Source organism: Ananas comosus, linkage group 21, assembly GCF_001540865.1.
Source record: "Ananas comosus cultivar F153 linkage group 21, ASM154086v1, whole genome shotgun sequence".
NCBI classification, from domain to species: Eukaryota; Viridiplantae; Streptophyta; class Magnoliopsida; order Poales; family Bromeliaceae; genus Ananas; species Ananas comosus.
In genome coordinates, this window is record NC_033641.1 from 9,517,679 (window position 1) to 9,543,021 (window position 25,343).

At 38.0% G+C, this 25,343-nt stretch overlaps 4 protein-coding genes across 5 annotated transcripts; 3 read left to right on the plus strand and 1 right to left on the minus strand.

Annotated features, from left to right (window-relative positions):
* Positions 1,478 to 5,527, plus strand: LOC109726843. Its single transcript, XM_020256652.1, has 4 exons — positions 1,478 to 2,703; positions 3,136 to 3,350; positions 3,703 to 3,926; positions 4,086 to 5,527. The coding sequence occupies exons 1-4, from the start codon at positions 1,533 to 1,535 to the stop codon at positions 4,861 to 4,863; spliced, it is 2,388 nt and encodes a 795-aa protein (XP_020112241.1). The 5' UTR covers positions 1,478 to 1,532; the 3' UTR covers positions 4,864 to 5,527.
* On the minus strand, positions 6,589 to 10,991 carry LOC109726844 (GPN-loop GTPase 2). 2 transcript variants are annotated; one of them, XM_020256654.1, is made up of 11 exons: positions 10,750 to 10,991; positions 10,162 to 10,206; positions 9,963 to 10,042; positions 9,787 to 9,861; positions 9,395 to 9,498; positions 9,156 to 9,312; positions 8,732 to 8,819; positions 8,452 to 8,524; positions 8,020 to 8,150; positions 7,642 to 7,750; positions 6,589 to 6,861 (listed from the first exon to the last, which is right to left on the minus strand). In XM_020256654.1, the coding sequence occupies exons 1-10, from the start codon at positions 10,839 to 10,841 to the stop codon at positions 7,708 to 7,710; spliced, it is 888 nt and encodes a 295-aa protein (XP_020112243.1). In that variant the 5' UTR covers positions 10,842 to 10,991; the 3' UTR covers positions 6,589 to 6,861; positions 7,642 to 7,707. The 2 variants fall into 2 exon arrangements, with proteins under 2 accessions (XP_020112243.1, XP_020112242.1); XM_020256653.1 differs by having other exon boundaries at positions 6,589 to 6,914.
* Positions 14,463 to 19,839, plus strand: LOC109726475 (protein disulfide isomerase-like 1-1). The gene is made up of 11 exons (XM_020256072.1): positions 14,463 to 14,716; positions 15,477 to 15,507; positions 15,615 to 15,902; positions 16,023 to 16,211; positions 16,403 to 16,528; positions 16,794 to 16,931; positions 17,033 to 17,152; positions 17,664 to 17,781; positions 18,496 to 18,608; positions 18,785 to 19,041; positions 19,485 to 19,839. The coding sequence occupies exons 1-10, from the start codon at positions 14,487 to 14,489 to the stop codon at positions 19,034 to 19,036; spliced, it is 1,605 nt and encodes a 534-aa protein (XP_020111661.1). The 5' UTR covers positions 14,463 to 14,486; the 3' UTR covers positions 19,037 to 19,041; positions 19,485 to 19,839.
* LOC109726549 (protein BPS1, chloroplastic-like) lies at positions 22,093 to 25,224 on the plus strand. The gene has a single exon (XM_020256190.1). It carries the CDS (start codon positions 24,165 to 24,167, stop codon positions 25,128 to 25,130), a length of 966 nt encoding a protein of 321 aa, XP_020111779.1. The 5' UTR covers positions 22,093 to 24,164; the 3' UTR covers positions 25,131 to 25,224.

Sequence of the window (25,343 nt, forward strand, 5' to 3'; positions counted from 1 at the left end):
CACCTTCATTGTAGGGTTGTTTGGTTGCACGCTTTTGTAATTTTATTGCATTTTCGAAAATTCATGCATATTCGAATACAAGTAGTATTCTGTTTGGTACAGTCAAACTTAACTGCTCTACTGTACCAGAAAAGGTAGCTCGTCGACGTATACTGTCGTCAAAAATTTTTGCGATCCTGATCGCCTCCTGAGTTTACAATTTTTTTTTTTTTAATTTAGAAATTTTCTATGCAGACGGACGCTCGACTATTTAGACAAAATCAATGAAAAGTTACAAGTACATTTATAATTGCATCCAAGTTTATTGTAATTTCAACTATAGCAGACGGAGAGATTAATTTTAAACAAGAGATAAGTTTATTTATCTGATCATCTTTTTTTTAATTATTGTATTAAAGGTGCAGCTCTTATTTTATATGCGAAATGTTAAAATTTGCAAAAATAGTTTTCAATTCTATATAACCAAATAAATTGCTTATAATTATAATATTTTTTTTTGTTAAAACTACTGTATTATCGGTCATCTATAATTCAAACTATATGATATTTATAATAATTATATTATATAAAAATCAAATGGAGTTTCAATGTGCAACAACATTATCATCATCATCGTTGTTATTATTATTCTTTCTTATTAATTAAATAAATTTTGCATTTGGTGTTATATTTATTTTTACAGCTCTTAATTTGGAATAAATTTACTTTGTTGAATGAATCCCTCAATCAACGAAGTATAAAATGTCACAATAATGTGCACATTTTTCAAAGCCATGCTTTCCAACTAAGGTGGTACTTTCCTTTTAATTATTTCTTTATTTTACAATAAAAAAAAGTTATCCTAATTTACCCGTAGACCGGGTCCACGAAACAGTTTCCTTACCAAAAGAAGAAGCTTCGAGAGAATAGAATTAAGGAAACAAAAAGAACAAAAAAGGGCCTTCCCTTTTTATACCGCATAATTCCACATCAAATTACTAAAATGACTATTTTACCCCCAATGCTAAATTGCTATTCCCTAATAATAGCATCTTCGCGCGGGCACAATCGTAATTTAGCATGCCACGTGGACCGTGCGTACGGTGCGCGCGTGCGCATAGAGAGAGTTATAAGTATATACGGAGTAGGACACGCGAGAACGTTTCCCTCTGCATTGTTTCTCCTTCGTCTCCGTCTCCGTCTCCGTCTCCGTCGCCGTTTTCGTGCTGTTGAATTGTTAGCGGCGCCGTTACTTCTCCGTTCCCGTTCCGCTTCGCGTTTCGCGTTGAAGAGGCCGTTTCCGTTAAGTGACGTTCCTTGACGTTCCGTTAGGGGAGGGGAAACGCGAGGGGAAACGCGACGATGGACGGGAACGAGGAGAGGAGGAGGAGCCGCTAGAAGAAGGAGGAGGAGGAGGAGGCGAAGTCTAGGGTTAGGGTTAGGGTTTCGACGGTACCTCGCGATCGTGACCGGAGAAGGTGGAGGAGGAGGAGGGGGAGGAGGAGGAGGAGGAGGCGATGCGGGGGAGCTCCGCCGCGTGAGGCGGGAGGCAGATGGGATGCGGGAGCTCGAGGGCGGAGTCCTCGGAGCTCGTGGCGCTGTGCCGCGCGCGCATGCAGGGGATCCGCGCCGCCGCGGGGCTCCGCTACGACCTCGCCGCCGCGCACGCCGCCCACTTCCGCGCCCTCGCTGCCGCCGGCGCCGCCCTCCACCGCCTCGTCCTCGACGAGACCGCGCCGGCGCCTGCGCCGGCGCCGGCGATCGTCCTCCCCGCTTCCGAGGGCAAGGAGGTGAAGCCCCGGTCGAAGGGCTCCGACCGCGGCGGAGTAAGCGGAGAAGGGAGCGGGTCGTCGCCGTCGTCGTCGACGGTGACGCCGCTCTCGCACGATCTCTCCGGGGAGGGATCGGGCTCCGGCTCCGGAGGCGGCGGCGGAGGCGGAGGAGGGAGTAGTAGTAATGGTGATGAGAGTGTTGTGATTGTAGAAGAAAAGCCCTCAAAATCTCCGAGCCCTCGGAGCTACTTCATGAGGTCGTCTTCTGGGATCCCCTACATTGTCTACGACGACCCGAACGCCCCGCAGTCGTCGAATTATGGCTACGGATTCGGATTCCCTCCGTATGCGTCGGAACCAGAGAATTTCGGCTACAATGATCGAACCTCAATGAGCTCAATGCCTGCTCCTTCTACGCCCCCTCCGCCGCCCCCGCCCGAGGGATTGCCGTGGGAGTTCTTTGACCCCTTCAATTCCTACGATCAGCTGGCGTCGAACGGCGCTGAGTATTACACAAGTAGTCCGAATTTAAGCGAGATTAGGGCACGCGAGGGGATTCCCGATCTCGAAGAGGAGGTTGAAGAGGAGGAGGAAACCAAGGAGGTGGAGAAAGGTAGGAGCTTGAAGACGGTAGTCGAAGAAGTCGAAGAAGAAGAAGAAGAAACCGAGAAATTGGATGATAAGAAATTGGACAAAAAGGGTAAAGGCAAAGCTGTCGAAATTAGGAGCAGTGGAGACGAAGAAGGATCAGGCGCGGAGAAGCAAGAAGTTGCGGCCGAGACTGGTAACGGCAGTAAGAAATTGTCGGCACCGCGCGGGACGAGAGATGTGAGGGAGGTTGTGGGGGACATTGAGGAGCAGTTCAAATTGGCCGCGGAATCCAGCGAAGAGGTTTCAGGGATGCTTGAGGTAGGGAAGGTGCCGTACCGGTCGAGAAACAGAATCTCGCGAGGTGAGCATTGCATTGTTCATTCATTATATGTGCTATGTTCTTACGATTATTCGTTGAATATTGTGCTTGATTGTTAGTATTAAATGTTATAACAATACTGTTGCAAGGTCTATTTGTCGTTTAACCTTAAATTTATTTGGCTTGTAGTTAAATTCAGATAAGAGAATTATGGTAAATTTCATGGGTGTGTAGTTCTCGAACTTCCAACAAATCACAACCTGGTTTTCTAATACAAGTTCTAGGACTACTCTCTTTTTAAGTGAGAATACGGTGTTCGTAATAGAGCATTCTACGCTGCAGTTCTCTCTCCCAGGATAAATTTTCTAATAGAACTTTTATTAACGAATTACAAATCGGTTTCCGAATATGTTTTTGCGTTTGGTAGATGCGGTATTTGTAGAATCAGTGAACTTTTTGTAAATCCTGCTGCAGTTCTCTTTTCCAGGATTCTGGATCCTCTGGCTCTGCCTCTGTTGACACCTCCGCGCCTTTCTTGCAAGCCTTTGCGCCGCAGGAAAATGAGTTCGTCGAGGAGAAAGCCCGGAAATGGAGACTCTCGAAAGCAGGTCGGTATGAGTTCCGGCAACCTTTCATCGACACTGGAGAAGCTGTATGTATGGGAGAAGAAATTGTACAAGGAAGTAAAGGTATGTATACATTCGTCTTAATGTTTCATTGCTCTTTTAGCGTCTAATAAAGCATAGTAATGCTGTTGCCTTTTAGTAATCTCTTAATAACTCTCAATACGTATAGATGCGAGTTTACCCCCAAAAAGGCGCGTTCCATTTAAGTAGGATAAAGGTATATCGTTATCGACCAACGTATCGAGCCGAAGGCTGGATAAAAAGATATTAAATATGTTGAAAAATACTGAAGATGTTGGATGTTTTTTCAGTATCGAAACTTAGCAGATAGGAATTGTTTCTAGTTAGCGTGATGAATTAAATTTGCGGTGATAAAAATGTTGATTAGAATTTGCTTGGATGATTTTTTTTCCAGGAGGAAGAAAAAGTGCGGGTAATTTATGAGAAGAAGTACAGGCGGCTAAATGCTTTGGATGGTGGAGGAGCAGAAAATGACAGAATCGCATCTGCGCAGGCATCGGTTAGAAAGCTCCGCACCAAGATAGGCATTATCATTAAATCAATCAACACCATTTCAAATAGGATACACAAGATAAGAGATGAAGAGTTGCGGCCTCAACTCGTCGAACTAATTCAAGGGTATGATTTTTTTTTTAAAGAAAGACCTTTGTGAGCGCGATTCTCCTATTTAAATATATGCGCCTCACTTCCCTCATTTACGAGTAAGCAGTATTTGTAAGCGAAAATTGTAGTAGACTACATGCTGGAGTGCTTATACTCTTGTTTTTCTTACTGCAGATTGCTTAGAATGTGGAAGCAAGTATTAAATTGCCATCAGAAGCAATTAGAAGCTCTAAACGATAGCAAAAGCCGTCAACTCATGGCGAAAACCACTGGCCCAAAAAAGTATGTCGCGAGGACTACGAAGGAACTGGAGAAGGAGATTGTGAACTGGTGCTATTGCTTGAAGAACTGGATAAAGACCCAGAAGTCCTTTGTAGAAGCCTTAAATGGCTGGTTAGTAAAATGGCTCCCTAAACAGCAGGAAGAAGAAACAGCAGATGGAGTCCCACCCTTCTCCCCAAGTAGACTCGGAGCGCCAGCGGCGTTTATCATATGCAATGATTGGTTCCAAGCAACTGCAAGGATTAGAGAAGGCAAGTTGATTAAATCAATTAATAATTTTGCTAGAATAATCCGTGATCTTTGGGAGAGCCAAGAAGAGGAACTACGCAGAAGGCAAAAGGTGGAGTACTTATCCAAGGCCTATGATCGAAAGTTAAAATCTCTGAGGGAGAGTGGAATAAGCGAGCATATGGAGGTTGTATCTTCGGGCGAGAACAGTGAGAATGGCTTGGAACACGACGCTCGAATAGCGGCATTACACGCAATGAAAAGGAGAAGGGATGAAGAGAGGGCCAAGCATAAGGAAGCAGTGAATAAACTACAAGACGTTGCTTCCAGCTTGTTGGAAAATGGGTTGGTTCCTGTTATTGAGGAATTGGAGAAGTACTTCTTGGAGACCCTGAAAGAATACGACGCAATCAGAATAAAAAATAACGGGGCATCTACGTAGACATGGACATTTATACATCAAAATTGCAGTTTTGGCTCATTTTTAAAGGTACTTATTGCTTGAATCAGAGAGTTCAAGGTCAATGCCGGTGGGCTCTTATGAAGCTCTTTCAGAAGTCGATTCAGCTATATACTCAGCTCGTCATTAATCTCGGGTATTTACAGAATTTTTTGATTGGTTTTTGATTCGTGGCACGTGATTTATTGTTCAGAGTTAGGATGAAGTGCGTATTCTTTGTTCAGTGGCTTTGCTGACTAAATTACAGAAAGGCTGTGGATATTTTCTGAAGTGTTTGGAATTGGAGAGTCGAATCATTTGGCGACTTAACCAACAGAGTTTATCGTGTTTTGCCGGTCACGAAGTGTTGGATAAGTTCTCGCTCAAAGTGCGGGAGATGCTGTGGCGGATTGTACATTCTCTGACTGGTTTCATTCTGCTCTAGTGCTAGATAACTTAGTTAGTGTTCGCGTAGTTGGCTCACTTTTCTATTTTAGGGTCTTCTCCAAAGTTTTGCAAACCTCAAGTTATTCCCAAGTGTATAGTCAATTCTTTTTTCTTTTAATTGATTTCATTGGTTTCTCACAGTTCCAATCATTTGATACATCTGTAAAGGAATGATTTTTGATAATAAAAGATTACATGCTTACAGTGGGTCTGGTATTAATTTCTGAGAATTTGGTGGATGAAGTGTTGCTGTCCTTCTTAGACTTTTCAAAATACTAAGTTTGTTCCTGCATGTGATGTAAATGGAAATAAATAATCTCCTGTAGAGAATCTTTTGAATTATGAAAGGCTTTGTCGGTTGAGATTAAGTATTTTCTACACAGCAATCAAAGTATTAAACTAAATTGTTGTATAAATGCAAGTGCACTACAGTTGTAACTGAATGTATATTCTAATTCGATATTTGTTTTAATGTATTTGAATCCAACTGTTATAATTGAAATTACACAGAGCGTCTCGACAATGATAGTTGAAATTATGTTCAAATTGACCACAGTTCCGACTACAAGAATTGAAGCAAATAATTTTAACAAAACGCTCGCTTACCTTTCTAATAACTTTTTAAACAGAAAATAAGTAATCCCATCCATATATAAAGTGATAATTTTTTTCTAAATGCATCTTTCATCTGCATACGACCAAATATATTATTTATTTTCACAGCGCCTTTACATACATGTAGCGAAACAAGACGAGTGTAATTATTATAATTATTACATTTTCAACTACATAAATCTCCGATAATACTGCATTTGTAATTACATTCAACCAAACAGATACTAAAGCGGCTTAGTTTGTCTTAGAAGACAACAAAACAGAATAAGATATGATCTCATTCTAATATTCTTTTTGATGCCACATTAATCACCTTATCTATTATCTTCTTGGATCATTAATTTTAAGTATCTAATCAGCTTGAGGAATCAACAAACAACCAAGGCAATATAATATGTAGAGCTCTTTGTTCTCGATTGAGATCATAATGCTTTTTAAGTAAATGGAAAGCTTAAAAAGAAAAAGTAGGAAAAAAATAAAAAGGTTCAAAGAAAATCACTTTCTCATTTCAAGTCATCTTCTCATTTTCCTTCTCCTTTTCTTTCCACTCATTTATTTTCCTCTTCGCATAAAACTGCATTCAGCATCCCCCCAAGTCCACGGTTCACTCTCCTTTTTTTTTTCCCTTGAAGAATATCTACATGCTAGTGACATAATAATAATTACAATTCATGAACTTGTAACACCACTAAGGATATCAAATTGGAATTATTTCCAGTAAATTATCAATCTGCAAATGTGTTTTGCAGCTCTAGAGAGGGATGTCGAAAACTTTGGTTTGAGTCCCACTTACTAACAAAATTATACATTTCAGACGTACGATTTTTGCCGTATATTACAAGGGACAGCATGAAGTGATATTCGACAACTGATAAAACAAACAATAGCTTAACAGAGTGATCAGAGAAGAGATCCGCGCAGATTCTTCGATTCTTCGATCTGCGAGAGCAAGACAAACCTTGATAAAACGAAAAGCTGCCAAGTGCACTAACCTTGAAAGTGAAAAAAAAAAGGAGAAAATTTTGTTAGAAAGGAATATTTTACTATATAAAAGTACCACAAAGAGGAATTAAATAGAAATGAAAAGCACTTCAGCTCATGTTTCGACCGTCCCAGTGCATAAAACAATGCATCATTTGTACCCTACACTTTACCGCTGTCTCAAATGAGTTGAAAGCAGATGCAAAACTTTGTTAAAATGTTACAAAATATAGAAATGCCAACGGAAAGTCGACTTCTCGTGATATATTTTAATCATTTATCATCGAAGCATATGCGTCAAAGTCCAAAAGATTAGATTCTAAATAATTAAAAGCAATGGAAACTATTTGGAGAGTAATCTACTTTTTCATTGCTCATCTCAAATCAGGCATGTATGTTTAGTATTTCTAGGATATCTTCCAGTGCAATAAACAACAGTGTAGATGCACCAAGTTTCTATAGATGCCTTCTAGACCAAGCAGAAAAACAAAAGCAGATTTGGTAAGTTATTATTATCAAAATGATAGCCCAGTCGAGGAGTTCCCTTGTAAATTCCCAAAACAAATGAATTGAATACTCTCGACTTTTGGAAACCTTCAAATATAATACTGGAGTCAAAGTAATCTAGTGCAAAGAAGGGCAACAAAATTACATTCACCAGAACCAGATGTTGACAGGGCATCTGTTTCACAAAACTTGCACATTTTTAAGTCAGGGTCCTCTGAAAAAGGAAATTACCAAAGACTTCGGTCAGCTCACTAGGGTATCTTGTCTTCATATATCCTCTCTTACTCAGCCTTGAAATTACTCATCATCCTTCATATATTTTTCCTGCACTGCAGCTGTTGTAACTACCAGTTAAGGTAAAGCATTTAGTCTTTCTCCTTAACAGAGGAAATCCAAACATTTAGATTTACAGAGAGAACCTGCACTAATAAAGATAACTACCATAAAAGGTACTAAATCAATATGGCCACACAAAATTTAATTTGCCAAGACAAAACATTTGTATCGAGCTCAAATAGAATTTTCCAAGATAAAATTCTTTCTCGTCATCACAAAGATAAAAGGAATAATCACAAGTAATAGTAAAGATGAAACTTTAGAAAAGGATATCTGTAGTAGTCCCAGTCAAGGGGAGCCGCAGCAACTTTGCTAAACTCAACAACACTCCCATCTATGCTAGAAAATATATATCCATTGCTTTTATCTATCAACTTCACAAGATTTCCCACGCTCTCCTTGTCCTGCAATACAATAGACATGGGTGATTTTTCACGCCTACCACTTAGAATCATTTAGATACAGTATATACCCCTTATTTATAATATCACAGATCCCACTATAAATTTATCTTTATCTTTACAAGCAGCATATATGATATGTACAAGGCAATTAAAAAAAATAAAACATAAAGAAAGTAACAAAATATCAGTGTTAGATAGCGGAAGGGTACGCATGTAATTTTTTGCAAGAAATCTAATATCTTCGTTTATGACCAATAATACATTCGCCGACTATGAGCATTGGGTATAAGAAACACCAAACCTGAATGTCTAAGGTGGTGAAGTTAACAATGCCAAAATCATCTATTACGTCACAAAGCTCCTTGGTGAGTTTTCTGCAATCAATGCAGTTACAGAATTAATATTTTGATGCTGAATTAGCAAGAAAAAGAAGAACTATCCTTGAAATCATTGCATTAAATAGTGCAAAAATCTTAAAGAGCAACAAGGATTTATTAGCTCAATGTGCCTACTAAGAAATAATTGCTAGAGATAAAGTAAAACAGACATTTTGTGGGTATTTTCATATTACAAGAAAGTACCTGTACTTTGCAGAGCGAGGATCCTGATCAAGATGATATTGTAAGTAGGACAAATCTTGTACGTCTGTATAGAAATCGAGATTGAACGCTGCCAAGAAAAGAGTATCAACATAAGTTGTTTAGTTTAAGAACCTAGTAATATTCACGACAAAGATGTAGGACATTCCACATAGAGATTCTACTTTCTCAATTTTTGCAGGTTCAGGCTTTTCTTTTCCTCCCATTTCTACAACTTTGGATTGATATATAATTTCATATACCAAAATAGCCTGGCACAAGCTCAAGTGAACATAGGGGACCAGAGGCATACTAGTCCATAAAAGAAAGGTTAGGTCCGAAGTTGTAAAAACCAAAAACATGGTTAAAAACTGCAAAATAGAGAAGTTGATGGATTATTCTTGTAAAGACCAAAAGCATAATGTACCTAGTTTCCCATAGCTCTCGATTAGGTCGATCTTCGACAAAACATTGATGTGAGGGAGTTCCAAATGCAACATTGTTGATAATGACAGAAGCAGAGCACTCACATATTTACCAGGATCACAACATAGATGGGCATCAACTAGGTGGACAGCTGTTAGCTGCATGACATGAAAAGATGATTTGAAACACTAAGGTGCTTACGATTGCGCTGCCTATAAAAGATGATGAGAAATTATGTACCCTCAAATCCAACTTCTTAATGAGCTTGTCGATAACATTCCTAGCATTCGAGTGAAGAAAGAAAAGCTCAACTTGGCCAGGAAAATCGAATAGTAAATAGTGATCTGCAACATTAAGTAACCAATTGCACAAACTAGTTAAAAATGGTAGGGCAAAAATAGCTTACACGTGCAAAGTAGCAAAACATAGCTTAGGCATTCAGCCAATCAGACTCACAGATTCTTGCATAAATGAATGACACACTATCTACATTTACAGTACAACAGCCAAGATTGAACTAATGCTTACCAAAAGTCTAACCAAATCAAATGATGAACGGCATAAAACCGACACAAGCTAAAACACCAAACTTCGTTTTTGATACTAAAAAAAACGCTAATATCATTACTCACCATCAAGAAGTGGTTTCAACTTGGCCTGCAACCAGTCAATGTTTTTCTCCAAGTAGTCCATGCAATAAACAAGACCTAACAAACAAATTTGCTTCATCATGAGCAAGAGCATAACATGAAGGGAATACGTAAATATATCCACCGTGGAAGGTAGAAAAGATTTCATGAGGGCTGACCTCCATTAGGGCCAAGAGAGTGTTCAACCATGACATCGCTAAGTTTTATGAGATCTTCAATATTCACGGCACATTCATATCTGAATGTCTTGTTAAGAAAAACTTCAACATAAGGGAAAAGCAGAGTCCACCCATATATACGTTAACGATATAAACTACAAACAACAAATGCAATGTAAGCTGCAACTAGGAAGGATACGGCAACGCATCATTAGCAGGATCGAGATTAATTACGGCCACTTTCCTACAAAGATAAGGAAACAAAAAGCAATTTCCTTTCTCATGTAAGCACTAGTTTTATTTTGATCCAATTACCAGCCAAACTCTACTGTTAGATTAAATTTAAAGCATTAAGCTATGTAATCAAAACAAAGATATGGTGAAAAAATGAACTAATATTAATGAGGTCTAAAATTACCAAATCTACAGTAACAAGTAGTTAGCAATTTATAAAAAAACGGAAGCTTTCGGAAGGTTTACAGTATCCTAGATGAAGTACAAAATTTTTTTACATCTACATTACTTCGCCAAATCCTTCACAAAATTACCAAGTAGAACAACAATTTCTGCTTCAACATGTACACCAAAAGCAACAAATCTTCAACATACACAAAGTGATTCTGATACAAATCTTTTAGGGACAATTTAACATGCAAAAAGATGAGCTTTTCGTGCCCATCTCGTGACCGAACCCTAGAACACTAACCACCATCAAAAAAACCCGCAAAAAAGGGGGGAAAAGGGGGGAGATTTGTGCAGAGAAGTGGAAACTAGGGTTTATCGATACCTCCCGATCAGCTTCAGGAACTGCGACATCCCGTTGCAGTAAGTGGTCTTCCCGGAGCCCGGAGGCCCGATCACCACCTGCCCGAACACCATCTCCCCCTCCCTCCAACTCTCTCGAACCCTCTAGAACTCTCTAGAACCTTCTAGAACTCCTTCTAGAACTCTCTAGAACTCTCTGAAGGCGAAGGACAAGTAGAGAAGCACGGGGAAGCTACAAGAGGAATCGAGAGAGAGAAAGTATTATAAATTATAATTTTAACTATTTATGTATATATATATATATATATATATATATATATATTTGACCAATTTGTATAACAAATCTACTTATTTTGGGCTTTTGTGTATTCGGGCCATCTTTTTGGCTTTTGCAGATTCGGACCGTTATCGGTGTCACAGCCACTGCTGCGGCGATTTCTGGGGGGTGAGGCTCCGACGTCGCGGCGTCACTAGAGGTGCCACAGCCGCAGCCACAGCCGCTTCTACGTAGCAGCAGCCTCCGTCGTCTCTTCCTCCCTCTTCCTCTCTGCCCTTCCCGTCCCTTCTCGCTCTCTCCGCGGCAACAGCCTTTGACACCTCCTCTCAGTCTCTTCTTTTCTTTTCTTTTTACGTTTTTGTTTTTTTCAGTGTCGGGCCGGAATCCCCCTAGCCTCCGCTCCTTCCACCCCCGCGGGCGCCGCTGCGGCGAGACAGAAGCGGCGAGAGACCCTTCTCTCTTTTTTTCTTGCTCTCTTTTTTCTCTTTTCTTTTTCCATATTCCCGTGGAGGCGAGACAGAAGCGGCGAGGAACCCTTCTTTTTCTTTTTTCTTGCTCTCTTTTTTTCTCCTCTCTTTCTCCTTTCTCTTTTTCCATATTCCCATAAAACCAGTCAAACGACTTTTTCGNGTAATAAGGGTATTTTGGTCGCTGAAAAAGCGGACCGAATCTGCAAAAACGAAAAAGGTGACCCGGTTTTGCAAAAGCCCAAAATAAGTGAATTTTTTATGCAAAAAAGCCTTCTATTAAGGAAAAGTATTTTTAATTTCTGAATTTTTTTATCCAAACAATAAAAATCATAAAAAAGAGTGCTTTTTATCATAGTTAGTTAATTCGGATTCGGCAAAAATTCGTTACGAATATAATACGCATAAAATTTATTTTCTAATTTTTAAATTTATTGAAAAATTCGGCTTAAAAAACGGATTCGGTATAAAATATAAAATATAAGATAATTTATATTTAAAAATAAAAATTATAAGTTTTTTATTCATATTTTCAATAATTCGTGAATAATTCGGTTGGCTAAAAAATTCGCTACTAATTCTCTTTTTTTGAAAAAAATTCGTAAACGGACTGTTTAATTCGAATTTTCAATAATTCGCGAATAATTCGCGAAAAATTCACAAATTAACTAACTAGGCTTTTTATAGATTTTTTTTTTTTTCTGAAAAATAGTTTTCTACGTTCTTTTTTGAGAAACCAAACACACCCCTTGTCTACAGTATTCGTGACTTGATGTGTAATTGATTTAGAAATTTTTTAAAAAAAATATATTATCTAGCTATTAAGTAGTATAATAAAAATGAGAGCTTGAGAAAAGAGCCATTATTTAATTTGTAACAAGTCGGTGTCCAAAATTTTATAATTTTTTAATACGTAGCTCATTTATTTAAATATTGTAGAACACTCTCATTTGGTTAATTTTTTTATTTTAAGAGCTCTGTTGTAAGGTTTATTTAGTTATTTATAGTTTGGTTTTAAAGTTTTAAAATTACAGTGAATACATGTTTAGTTAAGTTCAGTTTCACTTATTCTTGTTGTTTGCCCTCGTGCAAGCCATGTATATTGAAATGTCATTCTGAAAATTATTTATTTCTTTATACATGTATTTGTTGTTGTTGAGTCTTGGGCGGACAGAAAAAATACTGTCCGTTCGGCGTCCGTGTACGGGCCCGGATCAACCAAATTAGCGATAGCGGAACGTGACAGATAAAATTAGCTTCTTTACTATGTGGTGTATGCAGTGTACTTGTACACCTGGTTCAGGCAATGATTTCTCCTGCTTCTGTGTGAGCAGTTGATTAGGCATGTTTGTTTAGGTGGAAGTGGGATGGAAGTGGGGAAGGGTGAAATCGTTTTCGTCATAAACAATCACTTTTATTGTTTGATTTATCGTAAAAAAATTACAATCGAAATTCGAGTTAATCTAAAATTACTGAAATCAATTACGATAAAAAAAATTAAAGAAAAAATAATAAAATAATATATTATATAAAAATTTGTTAAACATTTATCAGCAATCAGTTTCACCCTCGACTTGTCCGAAATAGGCCAGAAACCAAGAGCAAAACATAAAATAAAAAGTTAATCCACTTCGAATCCGCTCTGACCCGATCCGTTAAGGAGTCACCTCCCATCCTCAAATTCGGCCCTGTTTGGAACTCGGTGCCGGTGATTAGCTTTGCTTTACTCAGAATTAATGTCGGCGATGCTCGTAGTATTCGTCGCCGAGTTCAAAAGAGTTGGACTCTTGTCTCGTAATTCGTATAGGAACGTTTTATTTGGGCCGGTGCTTTCTAGGCCGTTGGATAAAAAAAGGGGGGCCATGATCCACGGGCCCTTTTCTATTTAGATTTTTTTTTGTTTAATTAATTTTAATATTTCCAAGTTGATAATATTTTTATTTTTGAGATAAGAAAATAGAATATTTACCCTATATATATGTAAAATTAAATAGTAATAAAAAATAATAATACTTATTATTATTATTATTATTAAATTAAAAAGAACAGTGGGTACGACATGCTCGCACGTTTTCCTCGTACAACCCACGTTCATTTTGATTTGATGCACCGGAAACTATTACGTAAACCCGGCTCACCGTATTTTCCATACAACCCCCAAATTGCAGCGGAGATTCTACGAAGGAATTGAATTGGTGGTAGATGATTGGATGGTCCAAGGAAGATTCGGTGAACCGAGTCTACGAAAGAAGCATTTCAGAAAGAATCTATTTAAACCGTCCAAACCTCGTGAACCCCTACCCCAACGTAAAAGAGAGGCCAGTTCCTACGTGTACCAGAAACGTACCCAAAGAGACACCTATTCCTGGAAATTTTATTTCAGTTGTTTGGTATCCTTGGAAAAGTCGTTGAAAAAAAGTCCCTTTTTCGGGTCCGTTTAGCACGTCGCTATTAGGCCGCGTCACCAAATATCTAGAGATCTGAGACACCGTTCGAAACTCTCTCCGAATCAGATGAACCATGAAAAACAGGGAACAGCGTTTTCACCGAATAGATCGCGTAATAGCTTTAAAATATGCCACGTGTTAAATATTTATTGGTGTATTTAGAGCTTCGTATTTTATTGATTAATTTTGGCCATGCACCACGCATAGGCACGTTGGCGTTACATTAAAGTGGGGCCCACCTCGCTTACACCCTCTTATCAGAGTAGGTGAAAATGTGACGAAGACCCCTTAAGTATAGAAATTTGTGAAACTACCCCCTAAACTTTTCCTTTATAACTGAGGCATTTTAAATTTTTATTTTTATTTTTTTTTTCAAATTACAAACAATTAGAGGCTAATAGAGCTGCTAATTTTAGGAACATATATTCTATTTAATCAAAAGTTCTTTTAAAAAAGTTCAGGGGCTGATAGCAAATTTTCTATAGTTGAGGGGTCTCGGTGCAGTTCTACCACCACGTTTCTACATAGAGGCGGCGTGCTCACAGGGACAGAGCTTGTCTCTGCTCCCATGGCGATCTCTAGGGTTTGGATCTCCTCCTCCTTTGTCCTTGCGCTCCTACTCTTCTCCACGTTGTCCCCGGCTAGGGCGGAGGGAGAGGCCGGAGCGGAGGAGGCCGGAGCGGAGGAGGCGGAGGCGGCGGCGGCGGAGGAGTCGGCGGTGCTCACCCTCGACGCCTCCAACTTCGCCGAAGTCGTCGCGCAACACTCCTTTATCGTCGTCGAGTTCTACGCCCCATGGTAGACCCTTACCCTAGCTCGATCCTGATGAGATCCTTGCTTGATGTGTGGTTTTGGAGTGGGAATTTGGTTCCTGTGATCTGGAGTTGTAGATCTCATGAATTAATTCGTTTCAGTAGTTGTTCGAAGGGGTGTAGTGTTGATTTCGCCTTATTTTCCTGTTAATTTGGTAATATGTTTAGATCAACTTGGAAACAACTTGATCTAGCATCATACACAGCAGACACTGGAAGAGGATTCCTGATGTGTTTAAAACATGTTCTGTAGATGCTTCTTTCTATGGATCAGTGTATTTTACTTGAATTTTGGCACTTAGAGCATATATTTGGTGATTTGGTCGTTTGGTTAGTTCAACTGATTACTTGGTGGGAATTATGCAATTTTTTTTCCCCTTCATTCCTGTTGTCTCATCACAAATTTTCTTGGAGTTGCTGTTGGTACCCCTCTCCCTTTGAGATGTGATGTTTCAAATGAAAGTTCTTAATTTTAGTTTTAGCATTCATGATGTTCTTAATCAGTATTTATGGATTTTGTGAAGAAAATGTTGTTAATTGCAAGCTCTTATGTTTACAAAAGAGTTTTTTTTTTTTTTTCCTACTTTCAGAAGTTTGTGGCTTTTACAATAAGTTTTTAAGATTGATGTTAAAGTATCTGAACTGAAGATCAAAAGAGTTGTGCTTCTTTCAGAAGTATTGGTAATTTACATTTTTTGGTAACATGCAATTTCTAATTCCACTCCTCTAAATCTCTATGTTAACAGGTGTGGCCATTGCCAGAGACTTGCTCCAGAGGTAAATATCTCTTGACAGAGATGTTGAAATCACATAAACCTTAACAATTGTGATGCCCGCATATATTAAGCTTTTGCACTGATGTTGTATTTGGCCTTCTTTTGCAGTATGAGAAGGCTGCATCGATATTGAGCAAACATGACCCGCCAATTGTGCTTGCTAAGATTGATGCTAATGAGGAGAAAAACAAAGAGCTTGCCAGTCAGTATGAGGTGCAGGGCTTCCCCACAATTAAGATTCTAAGAAATCAAGGAAAAATCAGTCAAGAGTACAAGGGTCCTCGGGAAGCAGATGGCATAGTTGATTATCTGAAGAAACAAGTTGGTCCTGCTTCTGCTGAGATAAAATCTACAGAAGATGCCAGCAATTTAATTGGCGACAACTCAATCTTTATTGTAAGCTCATATCTTAGCATTCCATTGTTATCATCCTATTTTTCTCCAAACAGACACCCCACGGGCCTCATTCTCTTTAGTTGTGTGCCGTTTTGACATAGTTTACGTACATGATGACAGGTTGGAGTGTTCCCTGAATATAGTGGCAGTGAGTTTGAGAACTTCATAGCTGTGGCTGACAAGCTGCGAGCAGATTACAGTTTTGGTCACACCCTGGATGCTAAGCTCCTTCCTCGCGGTGATTCATCTGTGAAAGGGCCTGTTGTTAGGCTATTTAAACCGTTTGATGAACTATCCGTCGATTACCAGGTAAGTCGGACTTGATAACTTTTTTTCTTTGTAGTGAGTTGTTTTGCATGTTCTAATTGATAATACAAATTTACCTAATAGGAACATAGATCTAATGTGGATCAGCGCTTTTCTGGTTTATTTGTTTCTTTCAAGAATTTTGACTACATTTCTGCTGTATGCTTACAAGCTTTTCTCATTACCTGCTGCAGGAATTTAATGTGGACTCACTAGAGAATTTCATTGAAGTTGCAAGTGTGCCGTTGGTCACCACTTTTGACAATGATCCCAACAACCATCCTTATCTCCTAAAATTCTTCGGTCGTCCTAGTAACAAGGTAAGAATCTTTGAATGATCTTGCACCTGTCTAATCATTTGTTACGGTTGGTTAGAATTACTAGAATTTTGATTGCCAATCCCATGTGGTTGCTAGATGCATGAATATGCTGTTTATCATTCTTCTGTGAAGTCCTTGCACTCCATACCTATGATCATCAATTGAATACCCAAGTTGTCCACATAACTATTGGTGCACTGTTGTAATATCTCGTTATTCTTTTATCAAACTGGTTCATGGCTATTTGCTCTTTTGTAATGAACAGGCTATGCTTTTCGTGAACTTCAGCGATGAGAAATTTGATGCTTTTAAATCCAAGTTCCGTGAAGCTGCTGAACAGTTCAAAGGGCAAAACATAAGCTTTTTGATTGGTGATCTTGATGCCACTCAGCGTGCTTTCCAGGTTAAGACTTGTAAATTGTAATCCTTTATGATTTTCCTTTTCTTCAAGCTTTTTTTATTAGTCCGCTTATAAGTTTAATATCTTTTGCCTTGGATGATCAGTATTTTGGACTGAAAGAAGATCAAGCTCCCCTCATTATGATAACAGAGACCACCGGTAATAAGTATCTTAAAACAAACTTGGAACCTGATCAAGTTGTATCTACATTGGAGGAGTACAAAGTAAGATTTAAATATTTTCCCTCTCTGAGATGGCGTGCCTTTTTCTTTTTCTGGAGTTTCTTATGTATATGCCCATGTAAAATAGCCTCTTTATGTATATTAGACCCTTCCAAAATCTGGATTTTCATATCTGGCTTCAAAAATTTTAAGTCACACATAGGCCTTTATGCAAAAGTTGCCCCTCTTTGGAAAACTTTTTCAAATACAAAACCAACTTTTCCCGGAACTGGATTATTTCCCAACTTTAAGATAAGATTAATTTTAGGAAAAATTTGCACTTTGGAGTATTACATATGAAAATTTGGATTTACAGGAATATACAGTAAATAGATGATTTTGCAGGGATACATTTGTGTAAAATCTCAATTTCTGAAAACTTGTTTTGTGTGCTGCGATCGTGCTCCTACCATCTAAGTAATATGTTCCCTGCACAAATGAGAAAATTTGATTAATTGGGTTATGAATTTGGACATATAATTAAACCTTTTTTTTTTTTGGTATGTGCATATAGGATGGTACCTTGAAACCATTTTTGAAGTCAGAGCCAATTCCGGAGGTCAATGATCAACCTGTTAAGGTTGTTGTGGCTACCAACCTTCATGATGTGGTCTACAAATCTGGCAAAAATGGTTTGCCCTTCTTGGCTTGTTTTCTTTTCTGGATAACATGCTTCTTTTCTTAGATTGGATCTCCTAATGCCTTTTCGGTTCCAATCAGTAAACTCTAGGAGTTGAACATTTGAACGTGCTTCAGTTTTGTTTACTAAACTTGCTCCGCATAGGTTCATAAGAATGGAATATTTCTTGTTATCTTTTTCTTTCTCCCCCATTTTTTCCTTTTTAGTAGGAGTTTATCTAGTTGTGCTTGTCTCCTTGTGCCTCTGTATTAATTGACACAGGGATTGGTCAAATGTGGGTGGTAGAAATTAATTCAAGAAATAAGAAAGAAGAAAAGGGTTCACAGAGATTGAAAAAGGAGAACCAGATAAAAACCCTCTTATCAGAATTACTTTTTGTTTATATGACTGTATTATTTGTCGAACTTCAAATTGAAATTTTTATGTTTGGTTATTCAGTAAGACATCAATTCATAATGGATATCAAGAACCTAATGGTTTTAGAAAGTTGATGTTGGATGAAACTGTTTCATTATGAAATAAGGATTTAGTCTTTACATAAACTCAATTATTTATTGAGACGTGATGCAGAATCTCATTTTAGTATGTTAATGACAACTGCTTCCTTGCCCTCTTTCTGCTCAAATCTTCAGTTCAATTAAAAAACTTTATTTACTCGTACTATATTCTAACTTTCCTTCTTTTCATTTTTTGTATTCATTTGCAGTTTTCCTCGAGTTTTATGCACCTTGGTGTGGACATTGCAAGAAATTAGAGCCTATCTTGGAGGAAGTAGCTGTCTCATTCAAGGACGACAACGATGTTGTTATTGCTAAGATGGTATGCTTACTTTTGTCCATTATTATTGTGTAGCTTTTAGTCTCTCTTCTATTTAGTCATTTTGTTTCAGTTAGTGTCTATATAATATCAGTGTCTTCGCTATCAACATAAATTCTCCATCGTTATTTTCATTTGAGTATGACATGTTTCTTAAAAAAAAAAAAAAAAATTTGCAGGATGCTACTGCAAACGATATCCCGAAGGAGTTTGATGTTGAGGGTTATCCAACTCTATACTATTATACTGCTGATGGAAATCTGATGAATTATTTGGGTGGTCGGAGTAAGGAAGCCATCATTGATTTTATACAGAATAATAAGGGTAAAAAGGTCCAGTCCGAGTCCAAGTCTGCAGAAGATGAAGAAACTCAATCCAAACCCGTAGTAGAGGAAGCAACTGAATCTGAGCCTGTCAAAGATGAGCTATGATTGTGGTGAGTTCTGTGAAATATATACATATATATTGCTTCTCCGCCCCCTCCCCCCCCCTCCTCTCTCTCTCTCTCCAGTGTTTTTGAGTGATTGAGTGAGGTAATGTGTTATGTGTGCAACAATAACATTTTTATTGGGAAAAAAAGACCTTCGGTCCATCAGCTACGGCCTTTGTTTTCCCAAGTTAAGAAGAACATTTTTCAATCTCAAACAACAAATACAAATTTCTAGTTGAATTTTTCACTATTTGTTACGTCATTACCTGTATTTCTTCTATAGTTTTGTTATTGTATATCATGTTGTATGGAGAACTTCATCTGCTAACTATAGAAACATTAAAAAAGAAAATGAAAAGGCATTTTATCATTCTGAGTATTTATACAAAAGTGCTAACCTAGCAAAAGGTATAAAGGAAAAAACAGTAATTTTTTGCTTATTCTTGCAGGAAATTTATGAACTTGATGTTGCGACTTGATGTTGCCAGAGTAAGTGTGCGCCTTTGATCAGATTTTGGCGGCTAATTACTACAAACATGTTTTTGGTTCTCAAGCCAAATTTACTGAGGTACACTTGTTAGAAGGTTCCATATTGTTATTTTGTACTTTCTAGCTTAATAATTAGTAGTGTTGCATCTCGAGTACATTAGAATTCAATAGCGCTTTTGTTTGCGACCAATCGATCGAGAGATTTATGATTAAGTTAATAAATGGAGCCTTTATGTTTAGTCTACCATTTCATGTGGAATTTCTGGGTACCAATAATCTAATAAAAGTTAAATAAAAGTAAGCTTTCCGATCCTATATGAGTTCTGTGTTTCTTGTGTTTTCTATTGGTCTCTAACTTTTACTAGACCTTTAATTTCAATCAAATCTTTTAATTTGCAATCAAGTTCAGAACATTTATCAGCTGTTTACATCAAATCCCTTCAAAAATTTCAATCTGCATGGCAATTTTCATTTGAATCGAGTTTTTTTTCACACACAAAAAAAGGACTTGTTGAGACAACTAATAGAAATTTGAGATCCAATCGCATAATTTAGAAGGTCAAGGGCCAAACTAAAAAACTTGGATAAAGGGCACCACCTGTGTTACTAAGGGCTTCTTTGGATCAAGCACATAGACATACTAAGGCTCTGTTTGGGATTGTAGCGAGATTGCGTTACGTCTGTTCAGAAAGTGCAGTAGGAAAAATGATCTGATTGTTTTTGTATATGATATCAAGTTATGCATATTGGAATGAGTCAGGTTAGTTTTATTTTAGGGAAAACTTCAAAAACCCCCCAGTGGTTTTGCACTTTCTCATTTTAGTATCCTGTAATTTAAAGTGTATCAATTTGCCCTCCAATGGTTTTGTTTTTATCTTTTCGGCAAATTTTTTCTTAATATTTTGTTAAATTATATACAAAAAACTTTAGATGCCCACATAGATTTATCGAATATTTACTTTAGTACCCTTTAATTTTAACTTTGTCACTGATTTAAGAAAAAAAAAAAATTTGATAATAAAAAGAGAAAAATAAAATCACAGGGGGGCAAATTGATACACTTTAAACCACAGGGTACTAAAGTGAGAAAGTGAGAAACCAAGGGGGGTTTTTTAAAGTTATCCCTTTATTTTATGTAGTTTAATGGGAAACTGATTAGCGTATTTGCTTATGTGTTTTTCCCAACTCCATTTTGTTTAAGGTTGTAACAACTCGGTACACTAATAACTTGTTGGGTCCTAACCCGCCGATCCAAAATGTTTAAACCTAATTATTATTACTAAGGTTCATAGCCTCTTATATTTTCCAATCACAACCCCGTTCTCGTATAATGTGAGACTATTAGGTCCATGGTCTCTTATATTTTCAATTACAATCCCGTTCTCACCTGCACAACGTAAGATCATCGGGCGATATAAGTCCATCTCACACTTGCGGCTAGTTGGTGTACCGGCTTCGATATCAAGTGTAACGATCTCATCCAAAACTAGTTAGGCTCAAACCCCAGCCCAAAATACTTAAAGCCGAATTATTATTAGGGTTTATGATTTTATATGTTCTCAATCACAATTTCGTTTTCATCCAACTTGGGACTATTGGGGTGCTAGTCACAAGAGTAAGTTGCACTTTTGTTCCTCAAACCATGAGGAGCGCGACACTTTGGTACTCAAGCTTTAATTTATTATAACGGCTCTAACTTTCTGCATTGTTGTAATCAAATCCCATAACTCAGTTTAGTTAGCTAAACGTTGGCAAATTATTGACGTAGAAGTGATTGATGATGCGACAATATTTAAGATGCTAATATTACTTCTGCACCAATAATTTGTCGACATTTAGCGAACTAAATTGCGTCGTGAGATATGATTGCAACAACTCAGAAACTATTAAAGTTCGTAGACTAGAGCGTCGCACGCCTCATAGTTTGAGGACCCAAAGTGTGAGTTATCCTTTTGTTTAATAGAGTTTGGTGGGACCAGATGGGCCCTAAATTAGTTGTTGTCTCTCGCAAGGTTTTTGCTGTTTCCTCTAAAACCTGCAGCTGCAGATACAGACTATTTGAGAACAGTTTTCTTCGAAACTTCGATAAATATCTGTTCTTCATGATCAGTCGATTTCGAACGCGGACGAGTCGACGACTGATCATCCATCAGAAAGAGAAAGGAAAATTCATTCAGCCCTGTAACTTACAGACATGGCTAAAGAGCAGGGAGGATGATGATAAGTATGAGGGTGAAACTTACACCCAATACTAACTACATGTCGTGCATCTTTGTACGTACGACTTTTTTTTTTTTTGTTTTCCAACTCCTTTAATGTTTCGAGTGTAAAAGAAAATAGGAAAGTTTGGTAAAAGTTTCAAGAACTTACTTGAACGATGGATTGTTTTTGAGTCGACTATTCAATCTTTTAAAAGTTTGGTTTTACTGCACTACCTATCATTCACTCTGTTCGAGCATTGTGACTTCAAAATTGATGCTAACTATTTACTGGAATGAATTTATAGTTGTGAGAATTACATGAAGTATACTAACTAAACGACGCATTTAAATATTTTTTGTCAGAGTGTCGATACCTGATTCAAATTAAATAAACTGAAAAGTAGATAATAGTAAAGTTAAAATTTGGAGAAGTTATGTGGTCCACTTGTAATGATTTATAGAGTCCAGATAAGTTATTCTACATTTTTAGGGAGAAGTTTCAGTTTCTAGGCTTGAAACGTGTGGATAATGGCAAGAGATTGTATAGGATTTTCTATTCTCCTAAAGATGATTGAAGTGATTAATGGGATCAGTGATTGATGATTGGAGTGTTCTTACAACACTCCATGCGCCAGTGATTACTTCGTGTATAGAAATTTTCTGTACTTGGGATTGCAGAAAATCTACGCTCTACTAAAAGAAATGACTATCGTCGTTAACACAGCCAGTTTTACTATTAACAAAAATATTCGCGAAGTGTAATAAATCCGAGTACTGATCCTCTTGAATATATGCTTCATTAATTAAGGACCTTAAAAAGGAAAGCTAAGATGCTTATCCAATCACCTGTTGCCACATCAGCATGCAAAGAACTGTTAGAACAAATGATCATCCAGTTAGATTTCATCTAGTTCACGGTTCATAATATTCTGATTATTTAAATCATTATCATTTAATTCAATGTGGATATTTGTAAAAGTGCTGCTCCAGTAGTGGAATTATTGCATATTCTTAAGCTACCGTTTGGTTTAAGTAATAGAAATATTAAATTATCATGGATTAGAGAGATTCTTTTTTTCTTTTTTTTTTAGCTTTTCAATTCAAGTGAGTTAATAAGTTAGTAATGAATTTATCATTCGAAATATAAAATATAGAATATTTTTAAAATATTATAAATTTTGAATCAAACTGACTCCTTTAATAAGCCACCGTTTGGTTCGGGGTTAAATAAAAATTATTATTCCAAGGATAGAGTTAAGTTCAGGGTTAAGGTGGGGTTAGAGTAATTTTGTGTTTGGTTGAGAATTGAATTTTGTCCAGATATAAATAAAATAGTGTTTGGTTGGAGTAGGTGGAATAAGAAGGATAGTGGGTAAAATAGTGTTTTGTTTGATTGGAATAGTGGGGTGGGGCGGGGTTAGATAACCCCACCCTCCAAATTAGGTGTTTGGGAATAACTTCGGATGTTATTCCACCTCTTAACCCCGAACCAAACGGGTGAGGGTTTCAACTTTACCTTCCATTTTGTTAAGATTCCCCTCTCTCTCTCTCTCTCTCTCTCTCTCTCTCTCCTTTTTTGAACTGTCACACTCCGCTATTGCTTGGAAGCCAAGTCCAGTTAGTATTACTCCAAAACTTATTCCCCAGAAAAGATCAAAGTATTTTGGTGGATCCATCAAGAATGGTAGGTAAAGGTGAAACCGCAACTCTTTTCTGGAAAATTTCAACTACCCAAGAAAACCAACATATTAACCCAAAAAAAGAGAAAAAAAAGAAGAAGAGGAATTTGGGTAAAAAGATGTTTAGTGATCCCTCAACTATATATCCTTTTGAAGTAAGTTATTTTTAGCAGTTAAAATTCAGAAATATGTTAAATTTAATGATGATTCTGTTGAGTTTTGAATTTAATTTGTTTGAATACTTTTCATTTAATAAAAATTGCGGATTTCATTGACTCTCAATTGCTATGAAAAGCTAAAAAGGCCCTTAATTTTAACAAATTCTGACTCAAATTGAAATAAAAAAAAAAGATGTTATTTAAGGGGAAAAACAAAAAGAAGATAAGTTGAATGTTCTATTTCAAAGTAACCTATAGTTGAGGGGATCTCCATCAACTTTTATTAAAAAAAAAAATAGAAAAAGACTCATACATCATACATTGTGGCTTGTCTCTTGCGTGACTCCTCTTCTTACTCTCTTTGCTTCTCCTTGAAGCTCTTTGGCATCAAGTTTCCCTTTTCGAATTGATTATATCACTACCCAAATTACTCTTTTCCCACCCCTCTCTTTATCCATTCTCCCTTTTCCAAAAAGTGTGTGTGTGCGTGTGTGATAAAGAGAGTAAAAGAAACACCACAACATGAGCTTTTCTTGAGTGTTTGTTTCTATTGAATCTTGTTTCTAAGGTTTAGATAACTTTTTTAAGTTCCCACCGGGATTATGGGAAGGTCGGTTATGCCGTGCTTTCGCCGGAGGAGCTTTCTGGCAGATGATGCTGATGCTGTCGACGATGATTCGTCTGCCTTCTGCGCTTCTCTCGCCGACGGCCTTCGAAGGCTCGAGGAGTCGTTGGCAAAGGATTCGATATCCCTCAAGTGGTCGGCCGAGGTGATGAGCCTTTTCAAGAAGATGCAAGTGGAGCTCCTCGCCGTCGTCAAGAAATCCAAGTTGCCTATCACTTACGGTGCCGAAGAAGATTGGTTTGATCAGTACATGCAAGAAACCGCCGCTCTTTTGGACTTTTGCAACGTGTTCAAGTCGGCGATCTCCGGTTTCAACCGATATTGCATGATCGTAGACCTCGCTATCCAAATACTCACCAAAGATGCTCCCGGGTTGATCGATATCGGTGAGTTCGAGTTCGAGAGGTTAGAGAGAGCTACAGGAAAGGTTTTGGATGCCAAAGCAGTGAGAGAGACATTAGGGTTAGCCGACACGATCACGGCATGGGGCAACAAGAAGGATGAGAAGGGTATTGCCGTTGTCATGCTCGCCGCGAAGACTACGATGCTCGTCATGTCATTGCTCCTGTTCTCCGCGTTGGTTTCGCCTATTTCGATCGACGTGGGGGGCGCAGGGATCAACTGCAGTCCCCCCGAGCTGAAGCCGTGCCTGGAAGCGCTTGTGTCAATCTCCGATAAGTTCCGCGAGAGGTTCCAGGAGGCCGATACGGAGTTTGGATCGGTTTTATTTGAGCATAAGGTGATGGCGGAGGCGGCGAGGGAACTGAAAGGGCAAGCGGTGGAGGCGGCAGGCGTCGAGAGGTTGAAGGCGAGCTCGGCCGAGTTGAAGAGAGGAGTGGAGGTGTTTGAAGCCATGGTGGATGAGGTGTTTGGGGAGGTGGTTAGAGGGAGGAATGAGATGCTGGGGGTTTTCAGGGATGGTGCCCTAGGTTTGGGCTCATGAAATTCACTGTTGTATAAGTAACTTTGTGAATACATGCACATGTAGTATATATATAGAAAATGGAATGCAAAACCCTATTCTTCTTTTGATTGTATATGCTATGTAACTTGTTCTTGAGGAAAAAAGAATACAAAGAAAAAACAAAATTAAAAGAAAGAGTTTGTCCTTGTTGATATGATAATCACATGAAAATAGTACAAAGTATTATAAACA